The 12,776-nt window shown below is 51.4% G+C and overlaps 1 protein-coding gene across 1 annotated transcript; it reads right to left on the reverse strand.

Annotated features, from left to right (window-relative positions):
• Positions 1-2,541: 2,541 nt before the first annotated feature.
• LINGO4 (leucine rich repeat and Ig domain containing 4) lies at positions 2,542-12,244 on the reverse strand. Its single transcript, XM_071207441.1, has 2 exons — positions 11,570-12,244; positions 2,542-9,101 (listed from the first exon to the last, which is right to left on the reverse strand). The coding sequence occupies exon 2, from the start codon at positions 9,086-9,088 to the stop codon at positions 7,307-7,309; it is 1,782 nt and encodes a 593-aa protein (XP_071063542.1). The 5' UTR covers positions 9,089-9,101; positions 11,570-12,244; the 3' UTR covers positions 2,542-7,306.
• Positions 12,245-12,776: the final 532 nt, after the last annotated feature.

The following is a 12,776-nucleotide window of genomic DNA, read 5'->3' on the forward strand; positions in this document are numbered from 1 at the left end:
TGTGTCAGCTCTCCATGTGGGCGGCGCCATTCCTGGGCAGGCTGCACTTTCTTTCGCATTGGGCGGCTTTCCTTGCGGGGCGCACTCCTTGCGGGGCGCACTCCTTGCACGTGGGGCTTCCCTACGCGGGGTACACCCCTGCAGGGCAGGGCACTCTTTGCACGCATCAGCACTGCGCATGGGCCAGCTGCACACAGGTCAAGGAGGCCTGGGGTTTTGAACCTCGGACCTCCCATGTGGTAGACGAATGCCCTAACCACTGGGCCAAGTCCGCTGCCTCTTTTCTTTTTTTATTTGAGAAGTGAGTTTACAAAGCAATCATGCTTATCATACAGGATTCCCATGTATCGCCCTGGAATTTATTTTGATGTAAGGTGTGAAAAAGAAAGCCAACTTTTCCTTTTGTTTTGTTTTATTCAACCCTACTCATTGAATGACCCATATATCCCCCATTGTATTTGAAAAATCCAGAAATAGACCCAAATACATATGTCATTTGGGTCTATTTCTGGATTTTTCATGTTGTTCCATTGATTTTTTTTAAGTGTATGTACAATATACATGCAGAAAAGTACACAAGTAATAAGTGTACATTTTGATCAAAAACTAAACACAAATCTGTAAACAACATCCAGCAAGAAACAGAACATTAACCAGTGCCCCAGAAACTGCCCTCCTGTCCCCTCCCAGTCACTGCTCCCCTCAAGGGTAGCCACTCTCTGATTTCTAACAGCATAGACTAGTTTAGCCTATTTTGTTGTTGTTTTTTAATGTGAAGAGATCCACACTGTATGCATTGTTTTGTGTCTGGCTTCTTTGGCTTAATGTTATTTTTGTGAGGTTCAGCCATATTATATATAGTTGTAGACTGTTCATTCTTATTATTGTGTAGTACTCTATTGGGGGGATATACCACAATTCACTTTTCTTTTTTTCTGTTGATGTTATTTTGATTGGAATCGCATATTTTTATATTGCCTGAGGGAGAATTGTGTTTATGTTGCATCTTCCTTTGTATTTGTTCAAGTCATTGATGTTCTATCAGTAGCATTTTAAAGTTTTCATTATACTGGGTTTACATATTTCTTGTTAAGAGTATTACTAGGTATTGGAAAACCTTGATTGCTATAACTATTTTTATTTTTTAAAATGTAAAAGTGAGAGTATTTCAGACCCAAGGAAAAATGTCCAGTTTCACTATAAAAAGCACACACCCACTTCAGGGGCCCATCATCTTCCAGCTCCAGTTGGGGTGGGGGGCAAAAAAGAGGAATTGAAGTGGAAGTCTAAATGAATGGATTAAAAATGAAAGTACAGGAAGAATTTCTCAATCATCAGAGCTGTATGAAGCTAGGAGGAATCACCTTTCCTAGAAAATTAAAGAGTGTTATCTCCTAACTGGCAGTGAAGGGAGGAGGGGAGCAGGGAGACTAAAAAGGATAACACTAAGTGAAATGATTTCAAACTTGTTCTCAAGTCACTGCAGGATTTGTCATCTCATTCTCCCTGTAAGAGCCCAAATTAGGATTGAAACGGTTTTGAGAGGCTGAGATTGGGCGAATTGTGATCTCTTTATTCTCATTTCCAGTCCCTAAGAATCCATTCTCTTTCCTTGAAGGGTGCTCTGAGCAGAGTGCAGGAGGCAGTGCAGTAGATGAAAGTAGTTAATGTAGGGTCTGGGTTGCCGAGAGAATTCAGTGGGCATGCGTCCACTCATTAAATGGAAGCAGGAAAGTAGACATTAGCTAGAGGACTGGGCAGTGAGGGGTTCTCAAACACAGGTAACCTGGCTCCAGAGCCTTGGCTGCCTCACATAGTTCCCTTCCCAGACATAGAACAGTCTTCAAACGCTATTCAGGTGTCTGAGTTTGTGTGTTTTTAAAAATAGCACTTATTTCTCCCTTTGCCTTTTGTAGGAGTCACCCTTTCCTCACTCATTACTCAGGCTCTTCATGAGCAATCAGCAAGTGGGAGGATGGCCTTAGTATCATAAATAATGCTGGTGCCACTAATCAGTCTTTGAAGCAGACTGAGGAAGTTGTGACAGGAGCAGAGGAGAGAGAGCTTTTCCTCAGCCTCCCCTGCTGTCACCACTCAGCTCTCCCTACTTAATTCCTCTTACAAAGTATTTTGGAGGAAGAGGACTCAGCAGCCCTTGGCCTCAGATGCTCTCTGCCCTAAAGCACCACCACCACCCACACTTCAGCAGCAAGAGTCCCAGTCAGAGCCTCCTGCCCTCCCTGAAAGGTAGACGCTGGGAGGGGTAAGGGATCAGAAGCTGGGGGCAATAGTGTGTTTGCTTACAGGGTCCACCTACCACCTGCCCTTCCCTAATGTCTACTTCACGCTCTTGTCCTTCCCAGCTTTCCTCCCTCGCCTCTCATGGGCCCTGGGGAGCAAAGGCAGCCTAAGCTCTCAGCTTTTTCCCCTTCTCAAAGCAGAGGTTCTTTTTTTTTTTTTTAATAAATTTTGAAATTTAATAGATAACTTATCTGTTACAAAGATAGTTTATCCAGCTTAATGACAAAACCGTCAACTCTAGAGATCCAAATTATCTTTTATTAATGAAACAAGGGAAAACTGACTTCTCAATCTTTACATAGAACTACAGATGAAGCTAAAAAAAACCAAGGTCTTGTTTTTAAAACAATGCATTAAATGCAAGGGCTTTGGGAGCGCTTGTCTAATTAACTCGGATTGTCATATTTCTTCCCATATACAAAATGCAGAGACAGCAGAGATTCTTAAGTTGCATTCCATGGAGTCTGTGATAGCTTTGGGGTGACTGTGACCAATGTATAAACGTTTTTGTTCTTAGCTCTCAGACTCTCAAGAGAGTTCATAGTTGGCACCAATTATTCTCAGAGGCGTCTGTGACTCAAAAAAGTTGGCAATCATTGCCTTGCGGGGCTCTTATACATCAAGGATCCAGTGCAGCAAAGGAACTAGAAGGCTGAAATTAGGGAAAGAAAATGTCAGAGCCTGAAATACGGAGTGCTGAAATAGGTACCAGAGCATCTTTGGATCCAAAATTCTCTCAGCTTAGGTGAGACCATGTCTGAAATGGAAAAGAGGATGGGTGGGTGGCAGGAAGGATGAGATGATCTCAGGAAGGTACCGTCAGGAAGGACAGGGCAGAAGGTGGGCAGAGTCAAACTCTCCTCGAATCTGAAACAGCTCAGAGCTGGCAGAGGCATACTGGGGAATCCCTGAGCAGCTTCTCTCTAATCTAAGGTTGTTGAAGTTAGAAAAGCTCACAAAAGGAACTAGGAAATCTGGAACTTCCATTAAGCCAGGAGATCTTTGCAGGAAACAAAGCATTTCATTTCAGTCCTTCTACAAATAGGATACTGATCCCTGGAATTTCTGCTCCTTTCTACTGGTCCCTGAGGTAGAGGCAGTAAGGACATCTGCCTTGGGGAGAGGGGAAAGAGATAGAGGAAGGAGTGAAAACAAACAACAACCAAACCCCACAATTTCCTGAATCAGTTGCATTAGTTACCAAAGGTGAGGATCAACCAGTCTTTTCAGTCCCCACTAAGGAGTCATTTAGAGCTGGTGGGGTAGAAAATGCCCCCAGCTTCCTCCTGTCACACAGGGCAGATCCTGTAAGTGACAGGCCCTGGGGAAGAGGCTCTAGGAGGTGGCAGTGGCTACAGCAGTGGGTGGACTCAAAGGCAGCTCCCTCACTAACCAGCTCTGTGCACCCCAGCACATTACTTAACCTATCTGGCCTTTGTTCTATAAGCTAAGGTACATCCCTACCTTACAGGGTTGGTATAAAGATTAAATCGGAGAGCACATATACAGCCACTGATTTAGACTAGGTCTTTAAGAAGCATTTTTGTCTCACTTCTGTTCCACTACTTCCCCACCCTGGACAGACTCTCCATTGGATTGCCCCCATCATGTGGTCCCAAAACAGCCCTCTCGGTGCACATGGCCTACACAACTTCTGCACACACACCACATGTACACCTGGCCCTGGTTGCCTTCACACATTTACCAGCACACTCACAACTGCCTGTACCATCCGAACTGAGCTAAAGACAGGTAAGATAAGAGAGTGGCTTGCTGATGACCGACGAGCTGTGGAATTGTTCAGCACAGTCACCTCAGCACAGTACCCTGCTTGGCCAGCGAAGGTATGGAAAGCCTGTGAAAGGAGACTAAGGGGGGGCGAGGGGGAGGGGGTTAACTCCACAGGCATGTCCCCAAGGTTGAATATGCTTCTTGGGGGGTGCTTTGCCCACCTCTGCCAGGGAGACCCTCGTCTCTGCCCAAGGCTGTGGCATGTGTAACTGTGCTGTCGAGTGTAGTAGCCCCTGGCCATGTGTGGCATACTGAGCACGTTAAAGGAGGCTAGTATGACTATGGAAAGGAATTTTAAATTTATAGTAACTTAAATTCAGAAACTGATACTTGGTTTAGTTATTGGAAAACTTTTAAGTATGTTTGGAACAACGTGGATGGTAAACAACTTCAATAGTAAATTTTGGGAAACCGACTTTGGCCCAGTGGTTAGGGCGTCGGTCTACCACATGGGAGGTCCGCGGTTCAAGCCCCGGGCCTCCTTGACCCGTGTGGAGCTGGCCCATGCGCAGTGCTGATGCGCGCAAGGAGTGCCCTGCTACACAGGGGTGTCCCCGCGTAGGGGAGCCCCACGCGCAAGGAGTGCACCCATAAGGAGAGCCGCCCAGCGCGAAGGAGGGAGCAGCCTGCCGAGGAATGGCGCCGCCCACACTTCCCGTGCCGCTGACGACAACAAAAGCGGACAAAGAAACAAGATGCAGCAAAAAGACACAGAAAACAGACAACCGGGGGAGGGGAGGGGAATTAAATAAATGAAAATAAATCTTTAAAAAAAAAAATAGTAAATTTTATGAAATATAAATACAGATCGGGTATTTTTGGTGTAAATTTAGTGACTGAATTGAGATGTGCTGTGAGTGTAAAATATACATTGGATTTCAAAGACTTAGTATAAAAAAAGATTTAATTAATTTTATGTTGATAACATGGTGAAATAATACATTTGGATGCATTGGGTTAAAGGAAGTATTAAGATTATTTGTTCTTGTTTCTTTTCACTGTTTAAAAAATGTGGCTACTAGAAAATATGAAATTACATATGTGACTTGTGCTCTATTTCTGATATTCCTGTTGGGCAACAAGGCAGCAGCATCTCCCAGCCCCAGATGCATCATCTGCTCCCACTGCCTCAAGGGGCTTTCCTTCCCGAGAAGATTTCCCTCAACAGCAATGCTGCCTACACGCTCACCCGCATTGCAGGGGGCGCAACTAGAGCGAGAACCTCTAGTACCCGGCCCCCACTTCCCAACCTAATGAGCTGCTGGTGGAAGGTTTTGGAGAGGAGAAGGAGGCTGTACCCCAGGAAACCTTTCTGGCCTCTTATAAACTGGAGAGGAGGCAGTTGCTGGGACGCTGATTGAATTGTGGATGCCTGGTGGGGAGCAGGCATAAGGTTGGAGGCTCAGGGATACGCGTTTCTCAGGAGGGTCGTTTATTTTCTCCAGGCTCGCTCCCCAAATTGCTGGATTCTTACGTTCACCTCTGGCTCCCCCCCCATAACCCCATCTCTGCCCCACAAATGAGTTCGCTCGCAGGTGAAGTCCAATTCCTTTCTTCTGTGGTGACCGGCTCTTCTCCCTTTCAGGGACAGTTTGAGCTGGGAGTCTTCTAATGAATGGAGTGTGCTCAGCGCAAGGACAAGAGCCGCAGGAAATGGCTAGGAATTGTATGGAGTAGGGGTGGGTAGAGGGGAACTGAGGACGCTGGGCAAAGGCTGCTGCAGAGAAGGCTCCCCAGGGCCTCGTGATTCTCTGCCGCTTCTCTATCCCTCCTCCCTGCTCCTTTCCTCTCCCTTTCCCTCCTCCCCTTCCTTGATGCCAAAGTGGTTGCCCTCTCCCTTGAGCTCTCAGCATCTCTCTTTCTCTGGCTCTGTTTTCGGCAGTTAGCAGTGCCACCTCCTATTCTACCTCCCCATCTGGGGTCTCTGTAAGACGGGGACCTCTATCCAGAGACAGCTTCCCAGGGGAGCTGCACTGAACACAGAGCAAAGGAAACTGCTGAAGGGTAGTGGAAATTAACTAGGCTGGCAGTTCCTGCTGCCCCCCCTTCCCTCCATTTTTCACTACAGCTTGCTGTGCCCTGTCCTTGTTTCTCCAAGCCTGCTGTGTTTTGGGTCCCTCTCTTTTAACAATTGCAGATTCTTTAGGCATCTTCTAGGAGTTTTTTCTTGCTTTTCCCCAAGGGCCCTAGGGAGCTCTGATGTGGGAATGAGAGGGAAATCCTGTCAAAAAATGAGAAGGGAAAGGAGCTGGGTGTCCTACGTTGGAATTTCCACAGAGGGATCCCCTGGAAGGTAGAGGCTCTCAGTTTCTAGCTCCAGAGATGGAGAGTTGGAGGGGAAGGTTGAGGTTGAGACTGTGGCTGAAAGTGCGGATGGCTCCAGGCAGGGCAGAGCGTTTCTGTAAATCCAGTGTGTCAGGCTGGCTTAGATGGAGGCGGGAAAGCCATGGGATACATATCAATGGAAGGCAGAGAGATTAGGAGATTTGACCGAAAGGAGGGGTGGAAACAGACTGAAGTAAAGGAAACTCCAGAGATCACATTTAGTTCTGACTTCTGCTGCTCTGGCTTTTTTGGCAGCAAGTTTAATGATCTAACAAACAGAGGCAGATGGTGGAGGCTCATGCAGATACAGTGCCAGTTTGCAGGTTATCTTCCCCCATCCCACATTCTCATCCTCTTCTCCTTAGCAGTAGGGTCCTTGGTTCTAGTTCCTTGTGCCTGGGGAGGGGGTAGATCAGAAAAAAGAGGGAGATAGCCTGGTTGAGGAGAAGAGCAGATGCTCCAGAAGTAGCACTTCTCAGTCCCCCTTCTGAAATAATCTTATAGCTGTGGTTGGTAATTAGTATTGGTTATTAAAGGATACAAGTGTGTGTGAAGCTAGCTTAGTGGTTTGACTAGCAGACTGGAGCCTGCATGCCGTGTTTATGTTTCCTGCTTTGTGTGTGGGTGGGGGGGTGGAGGGAGGTTGTTCTGATGACAGGGTCTCCATGCTCAGTACCCCGGGAGCCTCGGGGAAGAGATGGCAATGCTGTCCTCAGATTGGTAAAGCACAGGGAGGTAGGCTCTCTATCAGGAGGCATTAGTGCTTGCAGACAGGAGATGCTGGAAATCTGTGCTGCATGGGACTAGGTTCTGGCCAAGTAGTCTTGGTTCTCTCTTCCCTTTGGTATCTGAGGCTGGCTTGGCTGGGTCCCCAGTGTAGAGGGAGAGTTCAGAAGAGCTTGGCAGTGACCCGGTTACCCCCAGAGTTCTTATCCCCAGAGGGACGGGGTGCCACGAAGTCAAAAGCCATGTGATGTTTGACCCGGCCCTTGCCCTTGCTCCACAGGGCAATGAGGCCAAAGCAGAGGGTCACCGAGGTAAGGAAGGGGAGAAAGCCAACTGCCAGCACCATAGCCACACCTCTGCTATCCAAGAAGAAAGGCCCTGGGATCCCTGGCATGGTGATGTTGGGGTCAGAGAGAGTGCCGTTTGGTGGTTCAACTTGGATTACTTCCAGCCAGGTCTTCAGGGAGTCATTCCCAGCTACATTGCTGACCACACAGACGTAGGCGCCTCTGTCCCGGAGCTGCACTGAACGGATCTCCAGGGTCCCGTCCTCTAGCACCCTTACTCTCCCAGCCCTTCCCAGCCAAGCTCCCCAAGGCCTCATCCAGGAGACCGTGGGGGCTGGGTCTCCATCTCCAGAGCAGGAGAAAACGGCTTGCCCTCCCTCCTCTGCAATGACCCATCGTGGCCCAGACTTTCGGATGAGGGCTGGTTTGCAAGTGAAGTGCCCTGGGGGTAGGATGTCTGAAAAGTCCCTTAGACTCTTCCCCTGTACATGCTGGGGGCCAGCACAGGCAGGGGGGGACTTGCCGAAGTCTAGGCGTTGGCGGAGCCGGAGCAGCCAGAGGAGGCGGCAGTCACAGGTCAGGGGGTTGCCAGACAGCCTCAGGGTGACCAGTTTGTCTGGAGAAGGGAAGGCGGTTTCCTCTAAGGTCTGAAGGGCGTTATCTGCCACGTCCAGAAGGTGGAAGGCAGTCAAGCCGTGGAAAGCGTGGGCAGCAATGGAGGTGAGGCACGCCCCCGACAGGCGCAGCTCCTGGAGCCGCACCAGGGGGCTGAGCCTTCGCGCTGGAATGGCCGTAATGGGGTTCTGAGATAGATCCAGGACCCTGAGGAAGCTCAGGTGGTGGAGGGCCTGGAAGGGCACTGAGCTCAAATTGCAGCGTGTGATGGCCAGGCTGCTGAGATTGAGGCCAGCCAGGCTCCCAGGCTCCAGAGACTCCAGGGATGGCCAGTGGTGGATCTCCAGCTCCTTTAGCTGCCCCAGCCCCCGTAGCACCCCAGCTGGCAGCCTCCCAATATCTAGTTCTCGAAGTTTTAGGGCCATTAGCCCTGGAAGACGAGCAAGGGCCAGGCCAGGCACTGTGCTGAGGTTGCAGCGCTCCAGGGTGAGGGAGCCCAGCTTCACTAGCCCTGCCAAGGCCCCTGGAGCCACAAACACTAGGTGGTTGTCCCCAATCTCCAGCTGCTGGAGGCTGCTTAGCTCCCCAAAAGCTCCGTCTAGAAAGAGGATGATCTGGTTGAGGCGGAGGTCCAGCAGTGTGAGGGCCGGCAGGCCTGAGAAGACCCCGGGCCCCAGGATTCGGAGGCGATTGCCCTGCAGCCGCAGGGTGAGGAGGCTCTGCAGGCCCCGGAAGGCCCCGGGCTCGAGTGTGGAAAGCTGGTTGTAGCTGAGGTCCAGTTCCTGGAGTAGACCCAGGCGGGACAGCATCCCCTGCTGCAGGCCCCAAAGACGGTTCCCACTCAGGTCCAGGAGCTCAGTGTCCAGCGGGAGTGCCCCCGGCACAGCCTCCAGCCGCCTGTGGGCGCAGAGCACTGCCCGAGGCTGGGAGGTGCAGTCACACGCAGCCGGGCAGCTGCCGCTGCTCCCTCCAGGCAGGAGGAGCAGGAAAAGGAGGGGGCTCCACGGGGACCAGGCTTGCTTTGGAGCTGTAGCCACATCCATCCCCTCTTCAGTCCTGGAATAGATGATGACATGGCCTTTATGGAAAGCGGCTTTAGATACCGGTAACGCTGGGCTGCGCTGTCCTCCTAGAGGAGGAAGAGATTGGCCTCTCCCTCTCAGCACCGCCAGCACGTAGGACCCAGGCCCAGGCCCAGTTCTGGGGTTCCAAGTCCCTGAGGCATCCTGGGGCTCCTCTTTGGGAAACCTCTATTTTCCTTCCCCTTCCAGTCTTGGATAACAAGTCAAGGTACTTACTAGCTCGTGGGACCCTAGTCCGGCCTAGTTTCTGAGGGAAACCTTGTGGGAATGGGACAGGAAGCAGGAAGGAAATGCGTTGGACTCTCCTGTGATGGGTCTTCCCCCATGTCTGTGGGATGCAGGACTAGCCCAGGTCCTTTCTCCCTGATAGTGGGTCTCACCAGGCTCTGCTCTGTCCCCTCTGCCCCCTTTGTTTTCCACATTACTTGGCATGAGCATGGATGTTGCATTGCCACATCTACCCATAGCTTTGGCTAAGGCTCAGGGGGGTCACGTCCTTGACCAGGAGCTCCCTGTCTTGACTGGAGAGGGGCTCGGCTAAGTCACCCAAGCCTGGGAACATGCACACCAGAGCGCCGGCCTGCAGGCTCCACTCCCTGCCTCTCTGCTCTCCTCCAGCCTGGTCCCGGGCCCGAGGCTCTGGACTAGCAACACCTACTCTCTCCAGAATAAATGAATGGATGGTGGCCAAGCTGCACATCAGCCACGGCCCAGGGTGCGGGCAGGGAGGCTGGGAGGCTGGGAACCCCTCACGAGACGCCTGAAACAACTCCAAGGGCAACCCCTTCTCCTCTACAGATGAAGGATGGAGTGTGTCAGGGATGCTAAAGTTATGAGTTTTGTTGCTTGGTCGTCAGGCTTAGGCTTCTCTTATACCCCTCATTAGTGGTGTTTTGATTCAAGTCCAGCGTGTGAGTCTGAGGGAGATCTCTTGGCCCCCTTGGCCTCAGCTGCCTGAGCAATACACGAGATATTGTGAAGCGGGCAGGCGTATGTGAGGAGAGACAGTATCTGACCTGGCACCTGGAGCGGGGAGGAAAGGAGCCCTTGGCTATCTGGCCCAGGCAGTACGCAGAACCTGTCGACCTCAAGCAAGTTTCTGGGCAGCAAGGACCTGGGCAGTAACGGGAAGACAGTGATCACTGAATACTGGCTAAGGTCATAGAGGAGAAGCTGTCCTATAGGTGGTGAGAGCCCCATGACTCACCCTGCTTCATGCCAACAGAGACCTCAAGGGAGGAGAAGTACTGGAATTGGCAGGGAATGGCTAAGGAGCAAGGAGCCGGCTGGAGCTCCCTGGGAGGCAGGAGGCCTGGGTTCCTCCCTAGCTACAGCTCCTGAGCACCTTTGGGTGGAATCCACGAGCGTCAGGCTTTCTGGACCCCACAGAGGCAGCTTTCTACTGCGTGTCCCGTTTCCCCCACGTGGATCTTAGGAGAGGCAGCTGAAGAGACAGCGTGATTTCTTCCCCTTTCTTTCCCACTCTGTACCCTCCTCTGGAAGGATGGTTCTGGCAGCAGCTTACAGCCACTTCAGAGGACTGTAGTGTTGGGAAATTGAGGAAAGAAGCCAAAAGAGCAGTAAGAGGGGTGCAGGGTGGAACCCACTGTGAGGAAACTGTTCTGAGGCTCAGGGATGAGGAAGAGCGGCCTGGGGTAGAGGCTGCTAACCAGACTCCTCCTGCCCCTGTGCCAGCCTAACAGGTCTCCTTGCTAAGACTTCTCCAGGGACAAAGATGTGCCAGCCTCCCTCATTCTCCCTGTGCCTGTTCTGGGAAGTCCACCTGCAGCTAGCTCTTTGTCACTGCTGTTGCAGTTCCTGCTGGTCCTTCTTGCTCTGCATTGAGCAAAAGTGCAGTGAAGCATGTACCCCAGCTTCCCTCCTGCCCACTCCTGTGAGCTCCTTCTTTGGCCCTCAAGCCTGCTGGGCCCGGGGCTGGGGGATCTGGGCCCGATCTCTTTTCTTTATTTATAAGGTGGCTAATTTAATCACAAACTTTCCTTGCCAATCTCCATGGCTACAGGACTGGCTTTCAGCCACTTTGCAGGAACAGATAGGTGTTAGAAACACTTCTTTCTCTCCCTAAATGGGGGTGGGGTCTGGGTCATCATCCCCTCAAGGAATGGGGGCTTTCTTCTCGTCCTTATGTGACAGATCTGACCATAAAGAAGTCAAGAATAAGGTATGAGGACCACGATTTCTGGACTAGCCACCCTGGTTGTGAGGGAGCACTGGGGAAATAGAGGCAGAAGCAAGAGAGGGGTGGCCTCCCTGGAGTCCTCTGAGTGCTCAGAAGCACCTGGGACATTTTAGTTTTCCCCTCAAAGTCCTGTAGGACGAGGATTAATGGTCGGCCAAAAGGGACATGGGTCTAGCCTTATCGCTGAGAATGTTACGGAAAAGGGCAGCTGCAGCTTCGGGACAGCGGTTGGGAGCACTTACCGGAAAAGCTGGAGGGCGGCATCAAGTCGGGCAGCACATCTGTCCAGGGCCGGGGCTCCTGTCCCATTCGCACTGCACCTCCGGCCCCTGCACCTCCCCCGGGGGCCTCACTCCCGCTGCCTCCCTGCCTGCCTGCCTGCCGCTGCTGTGGCCGCTGCTGCCAAGACTGAGGTACAGAGAAGAGCCAGAAAGCATTTCTCCTTTTTTTTTTTCCTCCTCTCCCTCTTTTTAAACCGGGCGAGAATGAGTCTGCAGCAACCCTGTTGGTGCAAAATAAATAAATAAAGCAAATAGGGAGGGCTGCAGCAGGCGCCACCATGGGACGGTGAGGTGTGTGGGGGGAGCAAAGGCGCAGAGGGAGACGCTGGTGCAGGGGAGGGGGGCCAAGAGAGGTAGCTAGGAAGCCGGGGAGGGTCTCCCTGACATCCCGGGCCACCTCTGGGAATCCCTAGGGCTGAGCGCCTTCCAGAGGGGTGTCTCTAGATCTGTCTCCTAGATGTGGAACAATTGTGTGCAACCTCTCATTCTAAATGTCCCCTGTGGGGCCTCTTTTGTGCGGAAAGTTCAGTCTAGAATATCTGCTGTGGATCTTAGTCTGAGGTTCCTTTGATGCAGGCTCCTAAGGATTCGTCTCAGCTCGTAAACCTCACCGGGGGACTGCTCAGCCCAAGGAGAAGCTGGAGCGGGCTAGAATCCTCCTGGGTTATAAAATTGATGGATTGCTGAACTGGAAGCCCGGGTCTTGACGCAGGAAAGAGACTGGAGAGTAGGCATACAGTAATCTTATTTAAGCCCCACCCCCTTGCTCGTAAAATTATTTTATAAAGAATGGCACAAGTTGGGGTTTATATTTACCCAGGTAATCCCCTCCCCTGAGGTAAAAGTCAAATCTCCCTCCCTGTCACTTGTTTGTCTCTCCGATGAGGGTTCACAGATGTTCTGGGGCAAGGTAAGGGGTTGAAGAGGGGACTGCCCTGGGTCCTTCCCGCCGCTGGAGTCGCAGTGGGGGCACCGTGTCTGCTTTCGTTCTCCACGACCAGAGCAGTGCCAGAGGGCGCAGCCGGAGGGAGGCCCCGAGCACCGTCCTCGGCCTTCTGACTGAGCTGTGTCCAGCCATCTCTGCTTCTCCTGGGGTTTCTTGTGGTTGAAAAGAGGGGCTGGGATAGAGTTTGGACCACTTCGAGTCTAATATTGGTGGACTGGAGAA

The sequence above is a fragment of the Dasypus novemcinctus genome, chromosome 13 (assembly GCF_030445035.2).
Source record: "Dasypus novemcinctus isolate mDasNov1 chromosome 13, mDasNov1.1.hap2, whole genome shotgun sequence".
Classification (NCBI taxonomy): Eukaryota; Metazoa; Chordata; class Mammalia; order Cingulata; family Dasypodidae; genus Dasypus; species Dasypus novemcinctus.

What these genes read in the sequence shown, in the direction of transcription:
- LINGO4 (XM_071207441.1), bottom strand. Translation starts at nt 9,088, where the DNA reads ATGGATGTGGCTACAGCTCCAAAGCAAGCCTGGTCCCCGTGGAGCCCC.